General features: G+C 53.4%; 5 protein-coding genes across 37 annotated transcripts; 1 reads left to right on the plus strand and 4 right to left on the minus strand.

Annotated features, from left to right (window-relative positions):
* On the minus strand, nucleotides 1-13431 carry Zftraf1 (zinc finger TRAF-type and ring finger containing 1). 2 transcript variants are annotated; one of them, NM_001408121.1, is given in 4 exon segments: nucleotides 1-3229; nucleotides 4747-4958; nucleotides 5587-5825; nucleotides 12871-13431. In NM_001408121.1, coding segments are annotated over 4 exon segments (1200 nt in total). In that variant the 5' UTR covers nucleotides 13228-13431; the 3' UTR covers nucleotides 1-2837.
* Nucleotides 1-16438, minus strand: Tmem276-zftraf1 (Tmem276-zftraf1 readthrough). Of its 2 annotated transcripts, NM_001408120.1 has the most exon segments (5): nucleotides 1-3229; nucleotides 4747-4958; nucleotides 5587-5825; nucleotides 15526-15748; nucleotides 16310-16438. In NM_001408120.1, coding segments are annotated over 4 exon segments (936 nt in total). In that variant the 5' UTR covers nucleotides 15619-15748; nucleotides 16310-16438; the 3' UTR covers nucleotides 1-2837.
* Kifc2 (kinesin family member C2) lies at nucleotides 11994-24365 on the plus strand. 29 transcript variants are annotated; one of them, XR_015623922.1, is made up of 21 exons: nucleotides 16610-16692; nucleotides 17007-17064; nucleotides 17313-17394; nucleotides 17536-17684; nucleotides 17780-17918; nucleotides 18027-18169; nucleotides 18251-18316; nucleotides 18392-18520; nucleotides 18906-18983; nucleotides 19094-19208; nucleotides 19285-19394; nucleotides 19947-20055; nucleotides 20159-20322; nucleotides 20419-20519; nucleotides 20751-20868; nucleotides 22191-22295; nucleotides 22382-22503; nucleotides 22597-22720; nucleotides 22792-22942; nucleotides 23025-23281; nucleotides 23353-24365. XR_015623922.1 is itself a non-coding variant. In XM_087556548.1 (19 exons), exons 4-19 carry the CDS (start codon nucleotides 17610-17612, stop codon nucleotides 23605-23607), a joined length of 2121 nt encoding a protein of 706 aa, XP_087412674.1. In that variant the 5' UTR covers nucleotides 16174-16209; nucleotides 17007-17064; nucleotides 17313-17394; nucleotides 17536-17609; the 3' UTR covers nucleotides 23608-24365.
* On the minus strand, nucleotides 14572-16456 carry Tmem276 (Transmembrane protein 276). 3 transcript variants are annotated; one of them, NM_001408118.1, is made up of 3 exons: nucleotides 16310-16456; nucleotides 15526-15748; nucleotides 14572-15350 (listed from the first exon to the last, which is right to left on the minus strand). In NM_001408118.1, exons 2-3 carry the CDS (start codon nucleotides 15616-15618, stop codon nucleotides 14865-14867), a joined length of 579 nt encoding a protein of 192 aa, NP_001395047.1. In that variant the 5' UTR covers nucleotides 15619-15748; nucleotides 16310-16456; the 3' UTR covers nucleotides 14572-14864. The 3 variants fall into 3 exon arrangements, with proteins under 3 accessions (NP_001395047.1, NP_001395048.1, NP_001020293.2); NM_001408119.2 differs by lacking the exon at nucleotides 16310-16456 and having other exon boundaries at nucleotides 15526-15601; nucleotides 15688-16034; NM_001025122.4 differs by lacking the exon at nucleotides 16310-16456 and having other exon boundaries at nucleotides 15526-16034.
* On the minus strand, nucleotides 23970-26050 carry Foxh1 (forkhead box H1). The gene is given in 3 exon segments (NM_001130493.1): nucleotides 23970-25310; nucleotides 25407-25511; nucleotides 25776-26050. Coding segments are annotated over 3 exon segments (1206 nt in total). The 5' UTR covers nucleotides 26043-26050; the 3' UTR covers nucleotides 23970-24476.
* Between the last annotated feature and the right edge of the window lie 1380 nt (nucleotides 26051-27430).

Raw genomic sequence — 27430 nt, forward strand, 5'->3', positions numbered from 1 at the left:
TTTTACAAGCAGTTTTTAAAAACTTTACTATTATTATTATTATTATTATTATTATTATTATTATTATTATTATTATTATTAGCTGGGGGTTGTGTGTGAGTCAGAGATAACCCGGTAGAGTCAGTCTCCCTTTAGAGTCAGTCCAGCTTCTCTATCTGGGTGCATCACAGGGCTGTAGGCCTGGGGGTGAGGCACAGGCTGAGCAGTGGGGAGGCTAACAGAGCACAGGAAGCCCCACCACGAGGCTGTCTTCTGGTAAGGAGACACAGACAAAACATGGTTTGGAATATTTTTTTAACTACATGTGCATACAGAAAATATTCAAAGAAAAATGCAAACCACACAACTGACATGTAAATCATTTCCAACAACCATAAAAACACTTCTTGCTCTGCTCTTTAGAAAATTATTTTTATTGTTTTGTAAATGTCTCACTTTGGGCAAACTGAGGGATGTGGTGCTCACAGGAAGTGGGGATGAGACAGGTGGAAGGAGAGGGCGGCCTGGCTTAGCCTGTGCAACCCCCTCTGGCAGCCTCCCCTACACCTACTGAGGCTGAACCCCCTCTCCCATCCTCAGAGACAACAGACAAAGAACCAGGTTAGGACAGCAAGATAACAAGATTCTGGACACAAGCCAGTAGATATGGTGCCCCCCCACCCCTAAATAAAGGGCCCACAGTGACAGTGCCGAAAGGTTTATATGCCAGTCCCTAGCATAGCTAAGAGACATACTAGTCTTCTCCATGTTTGGTTCCTCTAGGCTGAAGGCTCAACTGCTGTACATAGTCATAAGTGTGTGGCCACACTGAGCATGATGAGGGAAGGTTTAGCCGTTCTCCTGGGTACCCTTAGACACACTATACCCCTAGGCGGGTCTCACCCAGGCTCAGCCCCTAACCCTATGTATACCTTGGGGTATACCTCTCAGCTGCACACACAAATACCCAAAGCTTTGTTGCCTCTGAGCCTCTGCCAGGCCAGCTTTCCTGCTCATGCCCACTGTGTCTCAGTTGGCTTTACCATGAGGAATAAGCCTCCTATCCTGTTCCTTCCTGAGAGACCTTCAGGCTGCTTTCTGTGAGTCAGTCACTCACACATCCAGATATGGGTTATTAGGGCAAGCTAGGCCTGCCCTACTTTTTCCACACCATCACCTTGGAATCTAGAGGGACTCCCAGAGGGACCCCACTGTTTTCCTGTGCCTGCCAGATAAGTTTGAGGAGCTGCCCCTAAGGACAGAGGACATCAAGGAGCCATATCAAAGGCCACTGTTTTCATGGATGTGCTGGAATCTGGCATGGGGTCTTTTGTGGTAGGCAGAAGCCAAATATGAGCCTTCCCAACCCTCCTGGCCAGGCCATATTTGCGGAAGAGAATTCCCACAAGCCCCATGCAGGAAGCCAAACAAGGTGCTGAAAAACTTCAGCCTATGAAAAGGTAGGAGGGCTGCAGTAGCCTCTTCCTGACTGTGCTCAGGAACACAGACTGGGCTTGTACTCCGTGTCCTCTCTACATTTGTCAGCCTTTTGCCCTCTTGAAGGTCAAGGTGGAACATCAGTACTTGTCCCCACATGTCCAGGGCTACCCTGTCGCTTGGCTTGGAAGGCACAGGGCAGTTCAGGCCTAGGCAGTTTGCATGGGTTGGTAGGGACTACTTTGAAGCATGTGAAGGAGGTCTGGTCAGGGCAGAGGAAACCGGTTCTTTGGTATTAAAGCAACAAAAAGCTATGACAGAAGAGCCTCATCTCCTAAGCAAAGACTAAAGGAGGCAAGTCCTACCCTTCTCAGTATCTCTGAAGAATCCAAGGAAAAAAAGGACCAAGGCTTACCCCTACCAAGCAGGGCTGCTTCATATTTTGTGAGGCCCTAATACTGTCCTGCTTACAACCCCCACATAGAGTATCTGTGAACGGGCTGGGAAGGGGAAGGCCTACATAGCCTACACAATAAACCATGCTGCTCTGCCGTGGTCCTGTGGTGCCCCCGCCACCACTAAATGCAGGTCTCTCAGACAGTGCTGCCTCCTTGGCACCCTGAGGACACCTGGCTCTCTGCTGAGTAAATCAAATGGGTTCTTTCTCTCTAAAACTGCATCACTCAAAGAGCCTGTAGAGTTTAACTTTTCCTGGAAGAGACAGAATTTCACCCTGCATTCCGAAACATTTGTTGAGCCCTAGTAGCCAAGTCCTGCTTCCTTTGAGTAGTCAATGGCTGGGGAAGCCCAACCCTTTCTGGCTCACTGGCCAGGCCTTAGTCCTAATCCCTTCGATAAGACTGTGGGGGGCAGTGTCTCTTAAGTCTCTCCTGGGATGCACACATAGGTGCAATATCAGAGACAGGGCAGGTTCTGACCACCAGGTCAAACCAAATCTCCCATGAAGTCCATTCACGGCCACGCCTTCCCCTCCAACAAAACAGAAAGTAGGAAACAAGGCTGCCTTTTTAATTGCAATCAAATATGCTGTCTGAAGTCAGCCAGGGCCCCTGAGCCCTGCCAGGGAACCACCATGCCACCTCCATGTGAGGATGGGAGCTGGGATAAGGGTGGCTTCTTGCTCTCCTCGTCACCTGTACCTGAGGAGCCCAGAGTGCTGTTTCCACTGTGGTCAGCTCAGCCTCTGGCTGCCTGCAGGAGGTGGGACGCAGAGGGGAGGAAGGTGAGCCAGAGGCAGGGACCCCGTTGCACACGCATGCAGACTTTCTCAGTGTTTGATTTTGTTTGTTCTCCTCCTTTGCTAAAATGATCATAGTTGTGTGAAGCTGCTGCCAAGCCAGGGATGGGTAGGACAGCACTATGGACTGCAGCCCTCTGCTCCTCAGGTGCCTGGGTCCATCCTACTTCTGTATTTGGAACAGGAAGAGCCGCAGGTTAATGTTCTTGGCAGCCAGCAGCTTGTTGCACTCCACAGAGTCGATGATGGGCAGCGGCACATAGTCTGTCTCGTTGCTCTCGTTGGTGAAGACAAAGTGGTAGATAACAGGACTGATCCTCACATCATCGTATGGGCCCTTGAGCAGAAGAAAAGAGCACTCCAGGGGCGCTGTGACCTTGCTCTTGAGGAGTAGCTGGAAGGAAAGTGTGCGCTTACACGACAGGTTGGGGTTGCGCTCCGAGTCATTCACACGAGCCTTCAGGACCCATGTCTGGTTCAGTACTGTGAACCGTGGTGTTTCATAGTACAGGCGTGTGATGAAGTCGTCAGTGCGATAAGGCCGGAACTGAACCTCTGTGGAGACAGACAGGGCCAGACGGCCAACTGTTAGTGCTGGGGAAGGCCAGTGGGTGGCGCCTTCCCCAACAGGCCAAGGATAGGCTCAGCCAGGGAGGAAGGCAACTTACCCAGACAGTGTGCTCTACCTGCCACAAGGTAAGTCAAACACAGTTATGGCAAATGACGTGCACAAGCTTTGGGGGACAACTACAAACAGAATTAACACCAATTAGCTGGAGAGTCCTGAGACTGTGGGACATTAGGCCATGTGGCCCAGGTGTGGCCACCCCACAGAGCCACCCTCCTTACCCTCAGCCCCGTGTCCCCTGAGGGGCGGGGTAAGCAGACACACAGACAGGATACAGTTCTGAGAACAAGTGCACTTTATTGGTTCCGATACAAAGCTGCCAGAAAAGCCAGCAGGTGGGCAAATGGTATCTGGTCCTGCCCCAGGGGAGTGCCAAGTCCTCAATGTTGCACTGTGATGTGGATTCTGCCCAGCTGTATGTGGGGCTGTCGCTTAGCAGGCAGACCTGCCTTTGCAGTCCTGTGGCTGGCACGTCCTGCTGTGGATGTGTGGGCTCTTAGGCAGCCAGTCCTTCCTTCATGGACAGGGCTTCCCACCCAGCCTCTGCTGTAGCCACATGGCCTGGCCTACTCAGACCCCACAGGCCATGAGATCTCAGCCAAGGCTACTCTTAACCAAGAGCCATAGTTTTCTGCTGATGCAGGCCCCTGGGCCCTTTGCATCTCAGGCCTGTTTGGGCTAGTCTAGGCAGCATGGCATGACTGGCTGTCCAAGACTGCCCTGGGTGCTCTGAGCTGGCCACCTGCCGCAGGCTGAGCAGTAGAGGGAATGGAGTTTCCCTGAGTGGCCCCAGTATCAGCAGGTGCTTCTTGTTCTCTGGCCCAAGTTGTGGCCTGGCTCTTGCTCCCCGACATGTTCAAAGTTGGTGACAGATGCCCGGGAGCCATGAGATCCAGTGAGCATAGGCCTGGTCCAGCTTACTCATTTGTGGGCATCCATTCCCAGCTCTATAGTTTGAGCTCAGACCCTCAGCTTGTTCTGGAACCCTGTCTCCAAACAGCTTCTTGCCAGCCTCGGGAGGCTCTGTGACCTTCAGTGAACATCTGTAGACAGGACCTGACTTGATGGAATGCTCTTCTTGCTCCGCGCTCCAAAGGCAAGGCCCCAAACACCCAGACTGCCCAAAACACACCCAATTTTCTAATTAGACCCAACCATCCCAAATATGTGGAGCCCCATACAGTGGGGGGGGGGTGTCATCTTGCTAGGGTGGTGGGCAGAGGGGGAGGGGACGGGACAGGTGGGAAGGACCTCTGTAGGAGCCATGCAGGTATATCCCTCCTTCTCCAAAATCTCCAACCTATCTTCTCCCCAAGGTATCTTCCTGCCCACCGGCGCAGCCTGTGCCCACTGCCCAGAGCCTACTGCCTCCCCGCTCTCGGCTGCCAGCCCTTTATTCCCAGACAGCATCCGTGCGGCATGCAGAGGAGTGTGGGTGCCTCACCTGTGTAGCCGATCTTCTCGAAGCTGAGCAGGCTGAAGATGCTGTTGTAGAGCTGCATCTCCTTGCGGTGGCTCTGGTCCATCTCATCGAGGATCTCCATCAGCTCATTGCCTGTCTTGGTTGGGTGAGCACATGCAGCTTCATGCACTGTCAGCTCATGGAAAGGGCCGTGCCATGGGCAGCCAATACGCTTGTACTTGCACTGTGTCACCCTGTAGGAGGTGAGGACAGTGTCAACCCTGTGGCTAGAACTAATGGTCACACCCAGTAGTCTTTTCAGAGACTCACTCCTTTTGCCCAACTACAAACCGTCCCCTGTAGGATACACTGAATTGTGAGACCAGCCACTTAGAGCACAGGTAGGCATGGATGGGAGAGACTGAGGAGAGAGAAGCACTACAGCTGTTACTCACTATGCCTCCTGTGCCTGTACTCACTCACGGCTCTCTGCCTGGGTTGCAGCTGATTGCTGACCATAGTACTGGACTTCATACAGCCTCATTCTAGGAAAGCTCTTGGTGCCAGGACCTTGCCAGGCAAGTGGCTGTTTCTGTATGTTGGAACTAGGTTGCCAAACAAGAGTCTCACTTAAGCTTTCTCAAGCTTTTGAACTGATTCTGGTGCAGTGTCCCTTCCAAGGGCCTACCCAATAGCCAGAAAATCCTAGAGAGCTAGCTAGCATCATATCCCGAAAGCAACTGGTATAGATACTGTCTTCTGTAGAAAGACATGCTCTTACCACCTGAGCCTACACGGTTATCACTGGGCTCCACATGTGGTCTCCAGGGCCCAGACCATGAAGGCTGACCAGATCCCAGGCCACAGCTTCACCATGGTTACCTGTCCTGGCATTCCTCTTTCTGGTGCCTCTCTAGGAGGGAACGAGGAAACTGACGCAGACAGAAGCCACACTCTGAAGGCAGCTCGCTCACAGCTTTCTCCACAGCCAGGTTCCGGCAGCAGAGGCTCTTACTGATCTCACAACGACAGTTGGGACATGTGGCCTGTTCCTCCTTCAGCCGGGCATCTGCTAGTAGGTGGATAAAACAGCCAGCGCACATCAAGTGACCATTAGTACACTGCGAAGAAGGAAAGGGAGGTGAAGTTCACAGACCTGTGGGATGTTCGCACATATATATGCCCTCCCACGCTTGATGACTCCAGCCAGACCAGTTGTCTGGAGGGATGCTAGGTGAGGAGTACCTGCTGGTTCCCAAGCCTCGCTGGTATCTAGCAAACACTGAGGGCTGCTTGGGATGTCATGCTAGCTCTGGTTCTGTGAAGGGCAGGGTCTTATCAGGTCATAGGGGTCCTGGCTATAACTACAGCAGGCCAGGCTGGCAAGTGAGCTGACCACAGCGGGGTCCACTTAACCTACCAGAGAAGACTAGCTCTTGGCTTGACATGATAGGGGCACCCAGCCAGCAGCTGTTTATGGGGTCATGGTTACTGCTGAAGTAGGCATTTTTTCTTGGCTTTCAAAAGGCTATTCATATGGGAACTAGAAGTGCCTCCATCTAGCCCCTGCCGATAAACACAGGTAAGAACCAGCAGTTGAAATCAGAGAAGACAACTGGGGTTGTCCCACTGGGGTTGCTCCAGCACCAATGGTACAGAGCCTACGGCAGAGAAGAGGCTACGCTGGCTCAGGTAGGACTTGGTACTGAATTGGGCAGATATAAATGAGATCACCATGAGCAGGCCTGCTAGCTAGATCCTTGCTTACACACACAGACTTTCAGAATTACTCATCCTGGGTCTCTTACTGGCTCAATATATACTGAGTACCATTTGGTGCCACAGATACAGGATGGGCTGAGATGCTATACCAGGGTGGGCTCCCACACTGTGAGGGACTCAGTGTTAAAGGAGAGACCGATATATCAGGCCTACCATACTGAGGGTAATCTGTACAGTGGACATTAGGGAAAGAGCCACATGCAGCCACTGCCTAGCCATGCCAGGACGCTGCGTCTGCATCGTTGCCTTGCGTAAACCTTGGCTGCCATCTTACTGCTTTAGCAGGTTCTCTGAGTCCTCAGCGAAGGTGACAGCGACAGAAGCCTGATGAGGAATCCATGTCCACGGAGTGTCACATGATTGTCTATAACCAAACCTATGCTTGATTGAAAAATTAAAAACCAATCTACCAGTCCGTCCCTAGAAGTCGATGGACAGGGCTGGAGCTGGGTGTGGATGGAGAGGGTGCTGATCTAACCTTTTATCTCCCATCTGCCTGAGGACTTCCCAGGACAGCGACTATTACTCCTTCTGGAAGACAGGAGGGAATACAACACAGAACTAAATGTTCATGTGTTTCAGAGAGGTACTCTCAGGGCATCCCCATACAAGTGTGACATAGCATCCTTCAAGAACTCTATGCAGGGGCTGGGGATTTAGCTCAGTGGTAGAGCGCTTACCTAGGAAGCGCAAGGCCCTGGGTTCGGTCCCCAGCTCCGAAAAAAAGAACCAAAAAAAAAAAAAAAAAAAAAAGACCTCTATGCAGAACTGGGAGTAGTATAACATCAGAATGCAGGTCTGAGGCAGAGGCAGGACTGTTTGAGGCTAGTTTGGAATATGAAGTGATTTCTGGGCTATATGGTGGGACCCCTGTCTTAAGGAAAAACAAAGGAAGTTTACTCAGCAAGAGATCACCAGCACTTAGATTCCCAGGACCCTGTAGCCCCACTACTCTTAGGGGTTTTAGTCACTTTCTGATAGCAAGCTACCTGAGGCTAAGATGACACTCAGGTCAGGTCTGTAGTCACTTTAAGGATTTACCAGCCTGAGTAGAGGCGACAGTATTTTTCCTTGCTGTGGCCTAATCCTCTCACGATCTAAGTCAGGCTGAGGATACCTGCTCCCAATCTCAGCCCAGGCAGACTTGGAAAGGAGTCCTGGGCCCTCCTAATGGGAGCTGAGGGTATCACTCCTACACTGCACCCTGAAAGCCACCTAAGCCTGTGCTGCTAGGTCTGGCCACAGAGCCCATTCTCATGGGAATCCCAGACTCAAATCAATTCCACACCACATGGAGATGGCGCTAATCCTGCTTTCTTCTAGGTCTTCCCTACAGGTCTCTGCGGGAGTCGGCAAGGTCTAGGAAAAGTGGGGTGTCAGAGCCCTGACAGTTCAGCCCTGAGTGGCAGAACAAGTCCCGAGATGTTCTGTAGTATACTGGCTTACCTAAAGACCAAGGCGCACCCACTTGCAGCCACTTAGTAGCCATTCACGATATGGTCTCTAGGTAAGCTCTATGAAAACAATGCACTTAACCTGCAACCCTCTCATAACTTCCTGAGCAAGACCTAACTTCAAATATTAGTTCCGCACAGCCAGTCAGCCTTGGCCGGACAGATTGTGCCTACTCCCTGACTTATATAGCCCACTGTCTATTCTGAAGCTTGTCCACAGATGGCTCCATAGTGTCCACTACAGTGCCTAGGCAACTCCAGAAACTTCCTGTAATGGCCAGGTCAGGCCACCATCCCACCATCAACCAGATAAACTCTAGACTTCTATCCAAGATGGTACTGCAGGTCTTTCCAGGCCCTCTTATCCTAGACACTGACTTGGAGCTCACAGGGTTGAGATCATCCCTCAGTCATAGGTCACCAACAGCACGGTCTTGGACTTATCCTCTCTCCGCAGGTGTCAGTTTCTTCCCGGCACAGGATACCATAGGAGAGGCAATGTGTTGCAGCGAAGCTGGACACTCAGATTGCAGCAGCCTCAGTATGAATGCCACCCTTGCAGTTACCCATGTCAAAGCTTCTAGGACTCCATCCCCAAGGGACTGAGGTCCAGAAACAGTCATTGCTCTTGTACCCCACAGGCTAGATCTAGTCCTTCCATCTTCCAACTCATGTACTTAGCCTATACATGCCCAGGGCAGGAGTGTTCTATTTGAACTGGATTCTCATTTGGGTGAAAGGAGCTAGATGGAATAGCTATGGTTAAGAAGAAGCCCTGCCCCTAAGCTACAAATAGGTCTTGGAAATGGGTCCTCCTCAACTTATAGTTGATCGCCAAGTTCCCTGTGGTCAGTTAGAATCTTTCAAGGCTAGAACTTAAGGTCCTTGCAAACACAGGGAGTCTGAAATAGAGTATGGATGGTACCCAGACATATGAACAGCCTACCCTCCTGCTCAGGGCATCATAGACTCGACAGAAGCCTCTGGTACCCAAATGTGCTAATACCAAGGTGCTGCTCAGCCATCTGGAGGCTGTTGTTCTCTAGTCTCCTCCCACAGCGTCTTGGATACAGGTAAGGCTCCGTCAGGCCTAGTGGCCTTGAGAGTTAAACCAACTTCTTGAACCTCCACAGCCAAGCATGGACCTGAGCAGAACTGGCTTCTTGCCCATGGGTACACAACCAATATAGGGGAGCAAGGACAAGTTCAGGCTAGATCTGAAGTTCTAGACTGGCCATATCCAGGATTCAGATGGGGCCTGGCTGTCCCCTAGAGTGTGGCTTTTACTCAGAAATGAGCAAACACTGCTTAGAGTTAAAAAGAAACTCAAAATAACAGACTACCAACACACATGCACAGGCACACCAGAAACCAAACAAAGTCCGACTCCAGGAAGCCTACAGCCTTTGGACACCTAAGCGGTCCCTTTCCCAAGACTCTTTACTGACGCAAGGAAATGAGGGGCTGGAGAGTTGGCTCAGCAGTTAAAAGCCTGCTGTAGCTCACAGCCTTCCACACCTCCTGCTTCAGGGCATTTGAAGTCTGGTTCTGACATCTCAAGGTGTCAGACACATACATGGTGCACATGCATACAAGTGGGCAAAACACTCACATACATAAAAATAAATGAGGATCCCAGGCCCTGGACAACAAGTAATCTCAGAAGGGGTCTTGGGCAGAGATGGAACAAGTGTTTTTTGGGCTTTCTGCCAGCCAGATACCCTCTCTCTGACACTCAGAGGCAAAGACAAAAGCAGAACATGCCAGTCATCCTCTACAGCAGGATGGGAAAAGATGGGAACCCTTGCTGAAGGGAGAATAGAAGGCCCAAAATAGGGTTTTGTTACAGTCAGGCCCAATAGGAAGCACAGAAGCAGGTAGAGATGTGGAGAGGGCAGCTCAAAAGGTAAACAGGTAGGAGCAACAGTGGAGTAGTAACCCAGGGCTCTGGTCACAGAAATCATGAGCCATACTAGCTACATAGCCGGATTACCATATTCTGTGACAGAGGCCCACTAACTGATCCCTGACCTCAAAGGCTCGTGAAGGCTGGGACGAAGGAGCAGTATCTTTGCCAAATGCAGTGCTGAGGGGCTGAGCCTGGTTGACCCCTAAGGAAAGGGTCAGGGCTAAGTCTATCTTACAAAGTTCTGCACTGGGTGATATGTGAAGGATTGTGCAGGAAAGCTAAGAAGTAGGTCAGGGCCGAGGCTATGGCTGCAACATCCCAGGCTGGGACTCCCCCAGAGAAGGCACTTCCATGTGCAGTCTGACTGGTTACATTGTCCTCTGGCCTCATGAACACATCCAGAACAGGGAGCCAGCACAAACTGTTTGCCTGTCCATCTGCCCAGTCTGGATGAGCTAGAAGTTCTTGTGTTGGTTTGCCTCTGGCCTTCCTTCATGACACCTACCAGGCACCTGCCATAATGCTTGCCTGACTTTGGAAGGGTCCTCCCTAGACTCAGGAAGGTGGCTATACACCTGGTTGGGCCAGTTGCCCAAGATATACCTAACACCCACACAGAGAACATCAAAGCATACACCTGTTGTAGCAGTTGACACAGGCCCCAGGGATAAGAAGTATTTGGTTGATGGCCTTGGTCAGGCAGCCTGAATATCCCAGTCTGTGATATGTCAGTGTATGAACAAGGCTGTCTCAAGCCCAGATGGATGAGCCCGAGTATACAGGCCGACTCTGCTCTCGTCTGCTTCCAAGAGCTTCCCTGGCAGCACAGGTGGCATATGGATAACACTCTCAAGTTACCATGCACCCAGCCAACTTCAGCAGCCCATAGTTTCTCCCAAAGTCCAGTGCCAGACATAGCATGGTTACCCACTACTTTTCACCCCAGCAGAGCCAAGAGTCAGCCCCCAGAATGCACAGCATGGCTGGTGCCACCTGGAGCTAAGCGTTCTGCTGAGGTCAGGCAAATGTTGCCAGCAACAGCTGAAGGTGGAAACTAAAGAGACAGTCCATCAACGTGGGTTAGACAGGAAGGCTAGCTCAGGCAGAGGTGGTGAGCCACGGTGGATCCTGAGAAGACTAGGAAAAAACCCTGGGGAGGCCTGTCTGGTGCCTTGGTAAGACAACAACAGGACCCTCCAGGGCTGCACCGCACATGCTAGTAGACTGTCATGAAGCATTCCTAGACACAGGGACATTCCCTTATTTTTGTTGCTGCACTCCCATTTTGCAGGCTATCTGTGGGTAGTCAAAGTTCCTGCATTTGCCCAAGACTCTTCCAAAATGACATATTCTAGAGGATTCTCCCAGTCTTTATGACAGGGAAACATCTTTGCTCTAGGTATCTACCGAGACAGAAGGGAGGTGGGAAGGAGACTGGGGGCAGAGCTTGGAGATCAATGCCTATAGCTCGTCTGGATCACCAAGTGTGCTCTCAGGAACCTGTCTACCTTCCCCCTGGGACAGTACTTGGGAAGGCAGCCCCTTCACTCACTTCATTCTCCTTCATCTCCTCAGCTGCCTGACTTCAGACACCCAAGCCAGAGCAACAACGAACACAGTGTGTAGACTGGTTTGAACCAGCTAGTCTCATTAGCCACTCTAGGCAGAAGCAGAACTGTGGCTCTCTGTGTAGACCAGGAGCCAATGCCATGTGGTCTACCATCATGCCAGGACCAACTAGAAAATCCCTGAATTCCTTGGGACCCCCCCCCTTCCATTGGCCTGTCTTGCTGGATTCTCACTAAATCCTAGAAAGGAAGAACTCTCCCACTAAGAAGGGCCAAGAAGCCAAGACAAGAAAAAGGTTAGCTGTGAGCAGGTTCTGATGGCCCCTAAAATGAGAGGTAAATACTGGTGCTAGAATCAGCAGCTGTGGGAAACGCACCTCCAGTTGGCCCAGCCTAGGAGGGTGAGTGTCTCTCCAGGTCACTGGGATCACCCCACACCTCCCCAAACCCTCAAGCCAAGGCAGGAAGAACATGGAGAGCCAAAGGGTAGGGAAATGGCTACACAGACTAGACCTCTCCTGGCCCTCAGCCAGGTCCTCTGTTTAAAGAAAAGCAGGGAAACAGGCCCCACCGGCCACTTTTAGCTCCTGTAAGTACAAAGAAAGCTGACGGAGACTCTGCTTTGCTTTTCAAAGAGGCTGGGAATTGAGGCAGAAAGGCCAGGGGGAAGGTGGATAGGCATTTCCCACTGAACCAGAGGTCTGATCTCTTTTACCTGGAAGAGGACATGGTTAGACCGACACAGACCAGGACTCTGAGTCCTTTTGATACACTGAGTCTTCAGATGGGAAGGTAGGACAAAGTTTTTATGTACCAGCAACCTTGGAAGCCAGCCTGGCATGGGTGAGGTGGGCCCAGGTAGAAAAACTGGCCAGGCTGGGGCAGGACAAAGTACCCGAACAGTAAAGTTTGTTGTAGGTTGCTTCCCCTAGATCAAGACCGAGCAGGGATGAGAGGCCCTTCTTTCTTACAGTTCTTCAGAGGAAACAGAGGACTCCACAGGGCACAAAAGAAGATATAGACATGGAAGCACACTTCTGGGGGTGTGGCTGCCAGAATTGGAGCCCTATCTCCAGTAAAGAAGTTTCTTCACCCAGGGGTCTACAAGTGAGGGGCAGTGTTGATGAGCAGTAGACAAGGGAGGGTACCTGTCCACAGATCTCTACATGGTCAGCTGAAAGGGATCTACAATATATCAAGGGGCACCCTGGAGGAACCAGAAGGTGAAGACAAGAGATCTAAGGAGGAGAATGGAAATTCAGACTGGGAAGGAAAAGAGTACCATCGAACACAGAAAATGAGATTCAGAGCAAGAAAAGATAAGAAGCCTCGAGACAGGAGAGGGGTTTCATAGGCCTGGAAGGTGGATGTTTGGATAGGAAAGGTCCCGGCCACCGGCCACCGGCCCCCGGCCTCCAGGCAACGCGGCGCCGGGCCCGGCCGGCGGCCCTACCTGGTACACGGAAGCCTTGGGCAGGTCCAGGCACACGGTGCAGCACAGCACCGAGTAGAGACGCTCCTCCAGCTTTCCGCTGCCCGCTGCCACCGCCGCCGCCGCTGCCTCGGCTGCCTCGGCCGCCCGCAGCCGCTTCTTAGGCGGCGCGTCGGGGTCGCCGGCCGCCTCTTGCAGCTGCCGAGCGCCGGCCAGGCCGGCTTCGTCCGGGATCCCCGGCCCTGCCGCCTCGCCCAGAGCCGCCGCAGCCGGCCCCGCGGCAGCTCCAGGCCCGACCCCTACCCCGACCCCGGCCGGCACGGCACCCGCGGGCCCTGCAGCCGGGCCACCCCCGCCGGCCTCCTCGGCCCCGGACATCGCGGCCGGCCGGCCCGGCGGGCGGGTGCCGGCGCGCTCGCCGGCTGGAAGTTAGGGTCGCCGCGCGCCCCTGCCGGCTTCTCACTGCCGCGGCGACCCCGTAGCCTGCCCACCGTGCAGCTGCCTCAGTGGGCCTGGCCCGCGCGTCGGCCTGCAGCCGCCCCGGCTACCAACCCCGGTGCGGCCGCCATCTTTGTTTTCGCTGCGGACCCCCCCCACGCCACCGCCCCCTCGTCCTCCTGGTCACGTGGGCTCCGCGCAAGCCAATGGAAGCTCCGCGAGGGACAAGACGACGCGGCGGCCACCTCCAATGGGCGAGCGAGAACGCCGGAGAGCCCACCCACCCTAGAAGGTGAACAGAAGGGGGTGGGGTCCAGCAGGCGACCAGGAGAAGGGATGTGGGGTGTAGGGAGTCCGCCCTTGGAGAAGTACAATCAGTTCTGGGGTCTGGAGAGGTACCCAGACTTCAGACTCCTCGAGAGTGCAAAGCGCCCTTAGACTCCCATGTCGGGGGGTGTCTGTGCCAATGTGTACAAGAAGTTCAGGCTTGTGTGCGCAAGGCTCTGGCCTAGCTGACCAGAGTATTAGAACATAATCTTGAAAAACCCACCTACCACCACTCAACAAGATGCAAGTGCAGGAACAGCCAGCGAAGGATTGGGTACACTCCCTAACCCATCTCTTTATCCCAGCCTCAGAGTTGGAGAAAGAGTTGGAGTAGAAGAAAGTGGGGGGTCTTAAGTTTTATGACTTGCACAGACAAGAGGGTGTCAAACAGGTAGTAATCAAGTCAGTGCAGAGGGATGTACAGTTTCTGGGAATCGCTGAGGTACAGCCCTCTTCTGCCCTTTATGAATTCAGCCATCAGTTTGTGAAGGTCATTGCCCTAGAGGGCCACCTGCCAAGTCCACCAAGGATATATGCAAATTTACTATGTCCCAGGAAACCAAGGCCCAAAACTCTCTTCTCGGCAGAGAAGTTTTTAGTCTTTCTCTTTACTCTTTTAAAAATGTTTTTCTTTCTTCTTTCTTCTTTTTCTTTTCTTTCATTTTTACTTTTTGATACAGGGTCTCACTGTAGATTGCACTGGCCATTCTGGAACTCACTCTGTAGACCAGCTTGGCCACCCGGAACTCACAAGAGATTGGCTTGTCTTTGCCTCCAAACTGGGATTAAAGACCTGCACCACCATGCCCAGCACACCGGGATTCTCTTGGCAGGTCTGCCTGAATGCCAAAGTAAATGGTATCTTATGCTAATTACACATCACCTCTCTCCTTTACTCGGGGAAATCAGCTGATACCCTAGAGGCCTGAGGAAGCTAAGAATAAGCAGATTCCATACTCCTGTATATTCCTAATGTTTATTGGAAATCGGGCCTCTGACTCACAACCATGTTCCCCCCAGAATCAGGCCCCAAGTGTCCTAAAACCTGTTCTTTGCCTTCTAATTTAAGTAAGCTTCCACACATGCATGACCAGAGAAGGAATGTTTTGCCCCATTAGTGAAACTAGAAAGGCTCGCTTTAAGAGGAAGGATAGCTTATCCCAAGGAGAGAGGGCCTCTACATGTGGGCTGGTAGGAGGGGTAGTAGTAGTACCTGGCACAGAAGCACTGAGTTGCTGTCAGTGTCACAGTCACTCCCACTGCAGGCGCTGTGTGTGCAAGGCCCGGCAATAGGCCCAACTACCTGCAGCCAGGGCCCAACGACAGACATCCTCCTTTGGCAGCAGTAGCAGCCTGTCCTCTTCCAGCCGGCTCAAGAGGCCCGCCACACCCAGCATGGCACCCCCCCACATCCCATAAGTGTTGGCTGTGAAAACAGCTACAATGAGGATGGTCACTGCAACCACCAGCAGTACTGCCTGCCCAGCTACAGAGCATCCTTCAGGGCCAAGGTGGTCACCAGCCACTGCCAGCACCATGCCTCCTCCCAGAAGCAGGTTGGCAGAAGAGCGGTCCCCATTCACCCAGTGAAAATCAAAGGCCAGAAGAGGCAGACCGATGACTGTGGCAACCCAAGCTCCAGCAAGACAGTCTTCATGTGTGTTCAGCTCTGGGGCCAACATAATGACGGCGGCTAAGGTCTGCAGCAGGAAGCCAGCAGCTGCTCCTCGACTGGACTGTTGACACCGGGAAAGATAGACATGTGAAGGGAAAAGAAGCCATTTAAAAGCAGCTACTTTTAAATAGGAAAGAGTTTGGGACTGTTTGGGCAAGGAGTCCTAGCCTTACATGCCTCCCATCACACTCTTTCTAGTGCAGGGATCTACAGTTTGTGAAAGTAAGAATACTCACCTGTACAGAGCTCACCGCTGCATGCAGAGACACCCCTGCCAACACCAGGTGGGACAGGGCAGTGCTCCATTCATTCCTGGGTTTGGAAACCATGACACGTTGAACTGTAGTGAGTTTGAGGAGATAGGTAAGGAATCCTCAAATTTGGAGAGAGGTACGCACAGAGTCTGACGATCCGCGGAGTCCTTAGGGCAGCTCTTCAGGAATCTCAAGTTCCAGAGACCTTGGAGTAGACATTAGAGGAAATTCAGTTCCAAACTTTTTGGAGCCTGAGGTCACTAGACTCACCTGCAAGGAAGGACTAATTTACTGGGGAAGGGGAATGGGATTGGAATCTTGGCGCCCAAGCGGGGTGTCAGTCCAGGGACTAGGAACAGCAAGAGGAGCTAGCTGTTTCTTGCTATGGCCTGAGCACGGTCCTATACGGTCTTCCACGCCGGAGAAGGGAAGAAGCGGCAGCGAAGGCCAGCCTGCCACAGGGAGCGCGCAGCACCTGGAGACGCAGAACTGAAGGCCCGAACCCGCCCACAACAGTCAGCCTCGCCTCCTAGCCCGCCCTCCTGAGGCGCGGACTGGAGCAGCTAGCTTGCACGCACCAACGAGAGGAGCTCGGGCTAGAGCGGTGGGGCGGGGCCTGTGGAGGGCCGTGGGAGGCTCTAGAGGGGTGGGGCTGGAAGCATGGAGGTACTAGTTCAGTTCTAGTTTGTGGTTTAGATAGAGTCTCTTCATATAACCCTAGCTGTCCTGGAACTTCCTGTATAGAACAGGCTGGCTTCAAACTCACTGAGATTTGCCTGCCTCTGCCTCCTGAGAGCTGGGGTTAAAGTCATGAGTCACAACCCATGGGCTTCAGTACAGGTTTGCAGGAGCACAGAGATTGCGAAGGGTCCAGGGTCTGAGCCGGGGATGTAGGCGTGGCTTCGGAGGAGTAGGATTGGATGAGAGAAAAGAGGTGGTGCTTCTAGGGGTCTAGGCGGAGCTGTAACTCGGAACGGGGTGGGGCTTCGAAGGAGTGTCGCTTAGCTGTGGGTGGGGCGAGGTTATGACCGAAGGGGAGATCTGGGCGGGGCTGGGTCCGGCTCCCGGGAGGGGTGGAGTCTGGGCTACCGGGGGAGGAGAGGTTGTACACCTGTACGCTGAAGTCTCCGTTCCCGTGCGCGTACCTTGGTGGGGGGTCTCCGCAGGATTCCCAAAAGAGGATAGACAGCCTTTTGGAGCTCTTTGCGAAAGAGAGACTAAAAAACGCTTGATAGGGCCTTAAATACAGGTTTTGCATTTCCTCGCGGTCGCCCCTCAGTGTGGGCCCTCCGCCGGTGGAAGATCGTCCGTGGGGGCGACCGCCACGAGCATGCGCATGGGCACTGCGGCGGGCGGGTGCAGAGACCTGGTGCGGGGACGCGGGGCGGCGCGAAGCGGTGCTCTCTGCCGCCCCGCGCCCCCATGTACGCCTTTTACTCTCTGCTCATCTACATCTTCTACAGTCTTTTCCGCAGGGATGGCGGTGCTGCGGCGGTCTCGGACCCCGGGGACCCCACCCAGGTGAGCGTAGTGGGCCTGCATCACGGTTGGTTACCACCATCATTCTGAGATCTGGCCAAGGCTGACCTGTGCAGCTTAAGTCCTTAGGCACTGGCTCTGGGAAATCGGGGTGTTCAGAGACCAGTATTATCTCTGTATATAGCTTGTGGGGTCAAAGACCCCAACCCCAACCCCTTGGCCCATTTCATAAGCGAAAGAGTCGCACATGCTGCCAGCACCCTCACTTGCGCCCCATGTTCTCTTCCCAGAAAAGCGGCGGCCAACCTAGGGGTCGTCGCCGTCCGGATCAATTCACATCAGAACTGTGGACCGAGCTGAACAGCCTGGCCGGTAGGTGCATGCCAGGAGCTGCTGGGAAAAGGGTCTGGGGGATCCCTGCAGCTGGAGTACTGTAACCTCACCGAGAGGGAAGGAGGCTTCCCCTCCATCTAGTGATGCAGAATGCCTTTTCCTTCCTCACTTGCCTCGAAGGCTGCTCCGAATCTGAAGATGGCCAGAAAGGAGCGGAGGGTGGAGCAGCTGAGGTGTCGCTGGAAGAGGCACTCATGCGCCTTGCTGAGTTCCTCTCCGTCCAGTTGGGGGCAGAAGAGAGCTGCGGGACGACTCCTGACCTGGGCAAGGTGAGCAATGCCATCTTCAGCAATTATTCCTTTCCCCAGCCTCTGTGGTCCTCACATCCCCAACTCCTCTGCTTTGGTTCTTACTTCCTTCACAGCCTGGTGAAGTCCCCCCACTGTTGACAGTAACAAGTCAGCTCTTGGCCCTTCTGGCATGGACACGGAGCCCCCGGGGGAGGCAGGCCCTGCTCCAGGGGACTCAGCCAACCTGCCCAGTGCAACCCTCCACTCTAGATGGTCTGTAAAGAGTATAACCATTAGTGGAAGGAGCAGGGTCTATCGGAACTGGCTCTGCTCTCTATGCCAGACGTTTTCTTACTTGTAACTGGGCTCATCCCTCCCCAGGCTCTCTGTCTCAAGAAGAAAGCTCTCAGTCCACTCCCATCCTGGATGAGGTACCAAGGGATGAGACCCAGGAGCATCAGCCTCCCCAGTTGGAAGAGGAGCAGAGAGTTTGGCAGCGGCTGGAACAGCTCATTCTCGGACAGGTAAGGAAGTCAGGGATGTCAGGGGCTGGGTGAGTGTGAGAGCCCAAAGGGGATTCTGTCGTGTCCCCGACTCCTCCACAGCTGGAAGAACTGAGACAGCAGCTGGAGCAGCAGGAAGAAGAGCTGAGTAGACTTCGTCTGGGAGTGGTGAGGCTTTGGTGTGGGCACAGGGAATAGTTGAATAGTCATCAGGTGGGTCCTGATGATGTCCCTCTCTGTCAGGGGGTGACAGACTCAGAGAAAAGAGTTCAGCACCTCACATTGGAGAATGAAGCACTGAAACAGAGCTTGAGCCTTACTCGAGACCTCCTGCTACACTGGGTGCCTGGACCGCTCACCAGACCTCCCCAGGTACTCTGCCATTTTGAGGCTATGCTATAGTGTCTGCAGTCCAGGTTCCCGTACACCAGGTACCCAGCAACAGTACCTGAACTTCCTCAGGAATTTCGTGTTTGCTTTAGTGGAGGCCATCTCTATGAACAAAGTCTTTGCAGGGAAGCCCCATCAAGTGAGGCTGGTTTGTCTTGGAAATTATCCCCTGCCCCCATTTTTGGACTCCTAGTAACCTCAGGAAAACACAGAGCAAAGAGCCTGGGTCAGGGAGCCTTGCATGGAGTTGGGTACTGTGGACTGAGCCATTCTTGTTCTGGCCTGAATCTGTGGGATGGAACTATAGGATACTCTTTCCTGAGTTTGCACTTGGCTCTATGGCCCATCTGGTTCCCACTCTCTACAGGAGGAGGCAGGAGCACTGTTGGAGCTGCAGGGCCAGCTTCAAGAGGCCCAGGACACCACAGAAGCTCTCCGGGTCCAGGTGGGCTAGGGGACCTAGGGATAAGGAGGGATGGGAAACTGGGAGGGGAAGTCTGGGGCAGGACCTGGTGCCTGTTTCCTCAGTGACAGAAGTGGGCTTGGGAGGGACAGCTGGGGGTACAGGAGCTGCAGCTGCAGGGCCTTCGAGGGGCCCTCCAGCAGCTTCAGCAGGAGACAGAACAGAACTGCAGACAGGAGCTGCAGCAAGTTCACGGACAGCTGGCAGGTAATGGCTGAGAAGGTGGTTTCTGGGAAACCTCTGCAATCCGCTGTTTTTCCTCTCAACGGCCTTCCTCCTCTAGGACTTCGGGCACGGATGGCCAGCCTCCGTCAGGGCTGTGGGGACCTCCGAGGACTGGTCAGCACCTTTACCCAGAGCTGTCAGGGCTCTCTGAGTGAGGCTCAGGGCCAGGTTAGGATCCCTCCCCTCCTAGTACCTTTTCTATAAGCAGTCTGTTCACTGTCCATCCCAGGGGAGCCTCTGTTATTGTTTCCCTTACTGTCCTTCAGGAGCTGCCTGTACCAGTGGGCCAGTTGTTGACACTTGGATCAGAATAATTTCTGAGTAACCCAAAGTGTCCTGATTTCTTTCTTTCTTTTTTCTATTTTTGGAGGTAGGGGAATTGATACAGATTTTCTCTGTGTAGCCCCGATGTCCTGGAACTCACTCTGTAGACCAAGCTGGTCTCAAACTCAGAGATCCACTTGCCTCTGCCTCCCAAGTGCTGGGATGAAAGTATGCACCGTCCCCACCTGGCTGTGTCCTCATTTCTGTACTGTGAAAACTGACAATTGCTGGGCAGCCCAGAAGGACAAATGATTCCTAGATTCTGTTTCAGACCCACTGAATGATGACCTCAGGTCCACATCCACTGACAATTGTACACCCCTACAAACGATCCTTTTGCTTTCAGCACCCCACTTTACTGGGACACCTGTACACCTTTCTTCATTTTCCTCACAGGTTTCCTGGGCCCTTGGGGCTCTGTCAGCTGGAAAGGCTAAGACTCAGCTCCCAGAAGGGCACCAAGCACCCCCAACTGGATGCTCAGGGCGGCTTTTGGAACTCAAGGGTGAGATTGTCTTTGGAAGTGAAGCCCCAGTGACTACAGGTTAGAAGAACTCTCTCTGTTTCAGGGCTGTGGAGGCAATGTGTCGATGTGGTCCCCAATGCAGGAAATATTCGTGTTCTGTGTCGGCTGAGACCAGCTGAAGGGAAACCTTCCAGCCTGGTGAGCGTGGAGCCCGGACAAGGGGGAAGCATCACCACGTGCTACCGAGGACGCCAGCATCGCTTTCGCCTGGACTGGGTCTTTCCTCAAGATGCCAGCCAGGAGGAGGTGACAGCTACCATTGCATCTGTCCCGACCCTTCCTTAGAGTCCCATGAGTCCAGAAGAGGCCCATTCCCTCTTCCATGCCTGTCTGAATACCTAGATGGTGGGAGGCCGGACTCCATCAGGGAAGGGAGCCACTGAAAGTTCTTGGAAGCAGGATTGGCTGCCCAGCTGAGGGCTAAGGAAAGTGAACCTGTCCAAGTGAGTTACTGCTCCTGGGGGACTGGCTACAGAGCACTGATGGTACCCCAGTGGTGAAGACAGGGCTACGATCATATGGGTGCTAGCTTGGAACCTCTTTTGCCCAGGCTTCGGCACATCTGGGAAGACAGAGCCTCTACTTGCTTTGCGACCCTACCACAGGTTATGTGGGAGCCCCAGTGCTCCCCCCCTACCCTGCCCTGATCCTACTCTCCCCTTTTTTCTGGCCAGACACCAGTGGAAAAGCAGTCTACCCAACTTGTTTCATACATGGTCTCCACTTGCACATACACTGTGCTGCTGGAGCTTCTGTGACTCAGATGTGGGCTCAGAGCTGATAAGGGATTAGGTAAGGGACAGAGCAGGCAGTGAAGACCCAGACTACCTGCTGCTCTCACAGACGGTATACTGTAGTGTCTAACAGAGAGACTCGCTGCTGACTGATGTCCCACCTGCCTCTGTCTTTCTTCTACTCACCCTGGCATCATCTCCCACCCCAAACTGCAGCCACACACAGCTCCCTAGACTTTCCTGCAGTGCTTTGGGGAGCCCGCACTGGGTGAGCGATCCAACAAGCTGGACCAAACGAAGCATCTCACCTGTAGTTTCCATTTTGTACTACCTAGTCCTGAAGCTTTTATCCTCACTCCGCTAATTCCAGACATTATTTATAGGATCGTCAATCAGAAGTGACAGCCAGCCAGTGTCTAAAGACCTTCTCCTATGAGAGTTGGCTGTGTAGTTACTCAAAAGACTTATTGTCTCCACCATAGTTCTGTCCAACAAGTTGAATGTTTCAGCCCCACGTCTTCCTCAGCTTTGTTCCTGAGCCTGGTTTCTGCAGTCCTTCCTGGTCATTATCTCCTATACCCACAGAGGTCCTTCTTGTTTGTTTGTTTTTAAGATAGGGTCTCGCTGTATATCTCTGGCTGGCCTGGAGCTAGCTATGTAGACAGCCTGGTCTCAAGCTCAGAGGTCTGCCTGCCCCTGCTTCTCGAGGGTTGGAATTAAAGGCATGCACCACTCCTCCCTATTTAGGTTTATTATTTTCCCGCCTACTACTCAGGTTCCCAGCATGCATTTCTATTAGTTGCCATAGACAGGAATGACTCAGAAAAAAACATAGAAAGGATGATACTGAGCTGGAGAGATGGCTCAGTGGTTAAGAGCACTGTCTACTCTTCCAGAGGTCCTGAGTTCAATTCCCAACAACCACAACATGGTGGTTCACAACCTTCTATAATAAGATCTGATGTCCTCTTTTGGTGTGTCTGAAGACAGCAACAATGTACTTATATATAATAAATAAGTCTTTTTTTAAAAAAAAAGGATGATATAGTACTTGGCTTTTAGTCACCCAACGGGTTAACCTGAAGTCTAGCCCTGGCATCTAAGCTCTTGACCACTGCTCTCCCCCTCCCCCACCTCACCCCGGACTTCCTAACCGGGTCTCTAGGACTCTAAATTGTCCATCAGGCTGTTGTATTTTGTTATGCTTCCACCCCTCCGATCCGATTGGATTGGCAGCCGCTGTCTGAAGGAAGGAGCCACTTCCCAGGGGAGTTAAACTTTGCTCACATTTTGCTGACTGCACTTTACTGCCTTCCAGGTCTTGAGTGAGGAGATAGGAAAGGACTGAGAACATTTCTTCCCCCTGTTTTTCATCCCCAGGTCTTCAGGCAGCTGGAGCCAGCTGTGTTGTCCTGCCTCCAGGGGTACAGTGTCTGCGTGTTCACCTATGGTCAGACTGGGACAGGGAAAACCTACAGCATGGAGGTAGGTTGGAGCTCGCACTTGGGAGGGAGGAGGGGAGACTCGGGCTTTGTATGAGAGTCCAATGTGGCACTGCACACTGTCCTCAGGGCCCACCTGAGGATCCTGGCATAGCGCCTAGGGCACTGCAGTTGCTGTTCCGGGAGATGGGGACTGGAGGGCACCACCATGTGACCCTCAGCATGGTGGAGATCTACAACGAGGCAGTCAGGTCAGGGATCCGTGGGCGGCTTTCTCCTTGCCCCTGGCCGTTTCTGCAGGCACCTTTAAAACCCATAGAACTAAACCCACTCTCTCTCACCAGGGACCTCCTAGCTACGGGGCCTCCAGAGCGCCTGGTAGTCAGGCAGGGACCTGCAGGGCAGGGGGGAATTCAAGTGGCCGGCCTCACACACTGGGACGTACCTAACCTGGAAACCCTGCACCAGGTACAGCTGCCCTCCAGGGCCCCTGTCTGCTCCCACCTAGGGGCAGGGACTATATATATATACCAGGTTAGCCTTGATGCTCTGCTCTCCAGATGCTGAGTCTGGGGAGAAGCAACCGGGCTACAGCAGCCACTGTCATGAACCAGCACAGCTCACGCTCCCACGCCCTAATTACGCTGACTTTACGTGCAGCTTCTCCCCCTCGGGCCCAGGGTATCACAGGTACCACTGGTTGTGCTTAAGTCCTGCTGAGTTTCCAGCTCTACGAAGGCTTCCCTCCACATCTGGTTCATTTGCCCTGCAGGCACACTGCACCTGGTGGATCTGGCAGGATCTGAACGGGTGTGGAAAGCAGGGGTAGCCAGCCCGGTACAGAGAGACCCGAATGGCGCCCGGCGTCTGCGTGAGGCCCAGGCAATCAACCGCTCCTTGCTGGCACTAGGAGGAGTGATGGCCGCGCTTCGAGCTCGGAGGCCTCATGTGCCCTTTCGTGACTCACAGCTTACGCGCCTTTTACAGCCGGCGCTTGGCGAGGGCACCACTGCAGTTTTATTGCTGCAGGTGGGTCCCTGGGCTAGTGCATGCCTGGGTGCTGCCACCCGGGACTGTGAATGAGTTCCCTTCTCTTGTAGATCTCCACAAGGGCGGAAGATCTCGGGGAGACCATCTGCTCACTGAAGTTCGCCCAGCGAGTGGGTCAAGTGGAACTGGGGCCTGCCCGGCGCCGTAGAACCCCACGCTCTGGGACCCCTTCTTCTCTCAGTACTGACACCCCTCTCACTGGAACTTCCTGCACCCCTACACCATCTCCTGGCAGCCCTCCCAGTCCCAGCCCCAACAGCTGTTCTGGCTTGACTCTTGAACCTCCAGGGGACCTGCCTCCTTAGATCTGGGTCAAAGCTCTTGGTACTGGGCTAGAGAACATACCTCTGCTGGCAGAGGCAGCTGTGAATCCTACACCCCATTTCCCAGGTCACCCTTTAAAAGACAAAAACTCTGGGGCCCTGACTGCCCACAACAGAGTCGTGCAGCTTCCCCCTTCCTCTTCTTGATCTGGCCAGAGAATGTTATGCTTTGACGAGGGATTACCTCCGCCCTTCCACCCCCAGCTGAGCCCAGGGCCCTTAGTTGTCTCCTTATCCATTTGCCCTTATCACAGCACACAGCAGGGGAGCCAAGCTGCAGGAACCAGACCCCAGACCAAGTGGTTTCCCAAGTCGCCACCCTGCCCCCAGCATCAGACTTGGAATTAAAACGTTGTAAATTCCTTTACTGTTAATCACTCCCCGACTTCCATTACACCAAAATCATGTATGGTCCAGTCTTTCTTAACCCTTTCCCTGAAAGGTGCTACCTTCCACCCAGGCAGTTGACAGAGGGCAAGACTTCAGATTGGACCCACTTTTGGCTCTCCCTCCCCCAGCCTGGAGCCAGGAAGGCATGGTGACAGCGGGATGGATAGATGGATGGCTTGAGGGCCTGAGAAGGTGGGATCAAGAGGAGGCACTATCTAGGTTGAGCCCTGCTCTCCAGATCTGGTCCCTGTGTGTGAGAGTGTCAAAGGCGCGGTTGGCCAGGCCTTCCTATCTAGCAGAGGCAAAACCCTTTCTGGAGTTACCTAATTAAAGCTGTGGGTTTTCAGCAAGGCTGTGCCTGGTGTTTTGAAGCTGTTGCAGTGGACGTGCTCCTAGCTCTGGTTCATCAAAATGATATCCATGGATGGAAGAGAGAAGTAGCCCTTGTCTGCCCTAAAATATTACATGCTATACCAGGAAAGGAGCCAGCCTGGGGCAGGAGCTGCCAGGTCCCTAGGGTGGCTGACCCACACATCATAGATGCTCTTGTTGGGTGGTACTCCCTGGAAGAGGGAGTCCAGATCACAGAGCAGATCCTGGGACCCTTGGGATTCAGTACCCACGCTCCAGTAGGCTGGGCTGGCTGAAGATGGGCACCGGGGACAAGAGGTAGGGGGTAGCGTGGCCAAGGGCATTACTACATTGGGCGTGTAGATGGGCAAGTAAGAGGTGGGTAGCTGTCCCCACAAGGAAGCTCTGCTCCCCCTCCTGGACATTTCCATGGAATCTGAGGAATCCTGAAGTAAGTGGAGGGGCCAGGAGCCTTGGTCTGAGGAAACGGGAGAAGGCCTGATGACTTCCCCTTGGGAAGTCTCCCCCTCTATTCTTGTGGGCCTGGGAAGGGAGCTGAGGGGCCACAGAGGCTTATCAGAGACGTTAGAGGGTCCAGCGCCTACCCCCTCTTCCCCCTTTGACAAGGTGCTTGCCTGAGCTGGAGTGCTCTGTCCAGCTAGCCTAGGATGCTGGGGCCATGTGGATGCTTTCCCAGGGTCCCCTAGCAGGGACTTGATGCTGAAATCCTCCCTAGATGGTGGTGGGGGACTGGGTGGCCGATAAGGCTGGCCGTGGAGCACATAGGGGCTCAGGTCCTTGGCGAACGCTCTGTGTGTGCCCCGGTTCTGCCATCGACGGCACAGGGCAGTGTTCTGAAGGCGCAGCGCCTCTGCAGGAATCAGGCTCACGTCCACCGCCCAGAAGTTGCCCTTGGCCTGGGGCTTTGCAGGGTCCTTAGGCACCTAGAGAGTGGTTGGCTTGGGTGTGGCTGTTCTACCGAGAGATTCAGGGTTTCCAAGCCCGTACCTCCCCCAGGATTCGATCATTGACCACCCCACCTTACGGAAGCACCGGTTAGAGGAAAGGTTGTGGCGGATGGAGTCCTTCCAGCCCTCATAGTCGTCCCTGAAGAAGGGGAACACTGCCTGGACCTGACGGATAATCTGAAAATAGGCAGTATTTGGCGCGGTGAGGCAGGGATTGAAGTAGTACCCTCTCCCTCTCCTACAGCTGACCCCAGGCCTTCCCTTCTTAGGGGATTAGACTTCTGTGCCTGAGAGCAGAGTGTGTGGGGGTTGTGGGAGAAGAGTCTCAGGTCTGGTCTCACAAGCAAGGATGAGTGGACTAGGCAGAGGCCAAGTGTGAGCCTACAGTAAGTGGGTACAGGTCTGGGAAGTGGTGCCCCAAAGCACGAGGGACTCTCTCACCTGAGCCAGTTTCAGTCTGCGGAAGGGTGCGGCCTGAATTACCAAGGCGATCATGGCCAAGTAAGTGTAGGGGGGCTTGTCATGCCGTAGGTATCTCTTCTTCCTCCTCTTGGGGGTCTTCGAAAGAGACTCTGCTTCTGGAGGCCTCAGCTGAGAGTTGTCGAGAGGCCCCATACAAGGGATGTAGCCCTGGGCCAGAGCCTGGACCAACTGGGGGCTCAGGGTAGTCGGACTGTAAGTTGAGGCCAGGTCCCAGCCCGAGGCCATGCTGGGACAGGGAGGCCAGGCTCTTTCTTTATCATTCTGATGAAAGGGGGAGGGGTGAGAGAAAGAGGCTGTGGGGGAGGGGAACATGTGTGGGCAGCCACAATTAGCAGGTTTCAGTTAATCTTGGAGGGAAGGGCAGAAAAGATTCCAGTAGGGACTTTTGGTGGCCTTTGAAATCAGTCTCCACTCTCAAGTTGCCTTTGGGTGCCTGGGTATCCCCTATAACCTGGAAGGAAAAGCCCTTGAAAGAAGTCTACCCCAGGGTAATGTATCTGCCTGGGTTGGTCTCTAACTCCCATTTAACAGAGGGGAAATGACTTCTCCAGCCAAACTACCCAGAGAGGGATGGGGAATTCCCAGGAGTTCAAGACAAAGCAGTCAAAAGAAGTCAAGCCCTAGGTGGGGAGTCTGCCCAGAACTTAATGAGGTAGGGGGCATACAGACTGACAGACTTTCTAGACCAAAAAGGAATAGAGTCTGTCCCCAGAAACAAGAGGAGGATACAGAGACCTGGTCACTGTCTGTGTTCTAAACTTTACCCAAGTTCTCCTGGCTACTACAATGGGCAGGTTTGTATTGAGAATCTGAATCAGGGCACAGACGGCAGAGATTGGTGTTAGAGTCAACAATCCAAGACCGTCGGCACTAAAAACTTTTGAGAAGGGGTTGGGGATTTAGCTCAGTGGTAGAGTGCTTGCCTAGCAAGCGCAAGGCCCTGGGTTCGGTCCCCAGCTCCGAGAAAAAAGAAAAAAAAAAAAACTTTTGAGAATTCACCATTTCCTTGAAGCCCCTCCGGATTATACTATCAAAGGACTGAGACCCTTGCCAAGGAAGGTACAGTCATGAGCGCAGGAGGGAGTGGGGACACACATGGAGGATGAACACAGGGGGACTTCACTTCCTCTGACAGTCCTACCTCTGGCTGGGTTGTGATCTTATCTCAGATTCTTCTTTTTAGCTCTCATCTGTCTTCCCCCGGAATCCTATCACCTCCTGCCCCTCTGCTTTCTATTCACAGGGTCTAGCTGAGAGTTCCTGTGTCTCTCACCTGGTAAATATCCCTGGCCTCAGACCTATTCACTAAATAAGTCATTCTGTCCCACAAGCCTGAGGTCTCCCTTTCCAGTTTGTCCTTCCTTGCTTCCAGGTAAAGCCTGGCTCCTTAGTCTGATATTCAAGGCTCCTCATCACGGCTGCTTCTCCCTGACCACAGTATCCCAGGGTCCAACTATCAACCAAACTGCTGCCCATTCCCTGGTATTCGCTGCTCCCTCTTTTGACCAAACGCTGCTTCTGCTTTGAAGCATGGACTCCTACCCTTTTATTAAAGAATAGGATAAAGAGCACCCTTCCGGGAACACTTGAACACTTGCCCTTCCCCGCCCCAC

This window comes from Rattus norvegicus, chromosome 7 (assembly GCF_021556685.1).
Source record: "Rattus norvegicus strain SHRSP/BbbUtx chromosome 7, alternate assembly SHRSP_T2T, whole genome shotgun sequence".
NCBI classification, from domain to species: Eukaryota; Metazoa; Chordata; class Mammalia; order Rodentia; family Muridae; genus Rattus; species Rattus norvegicus.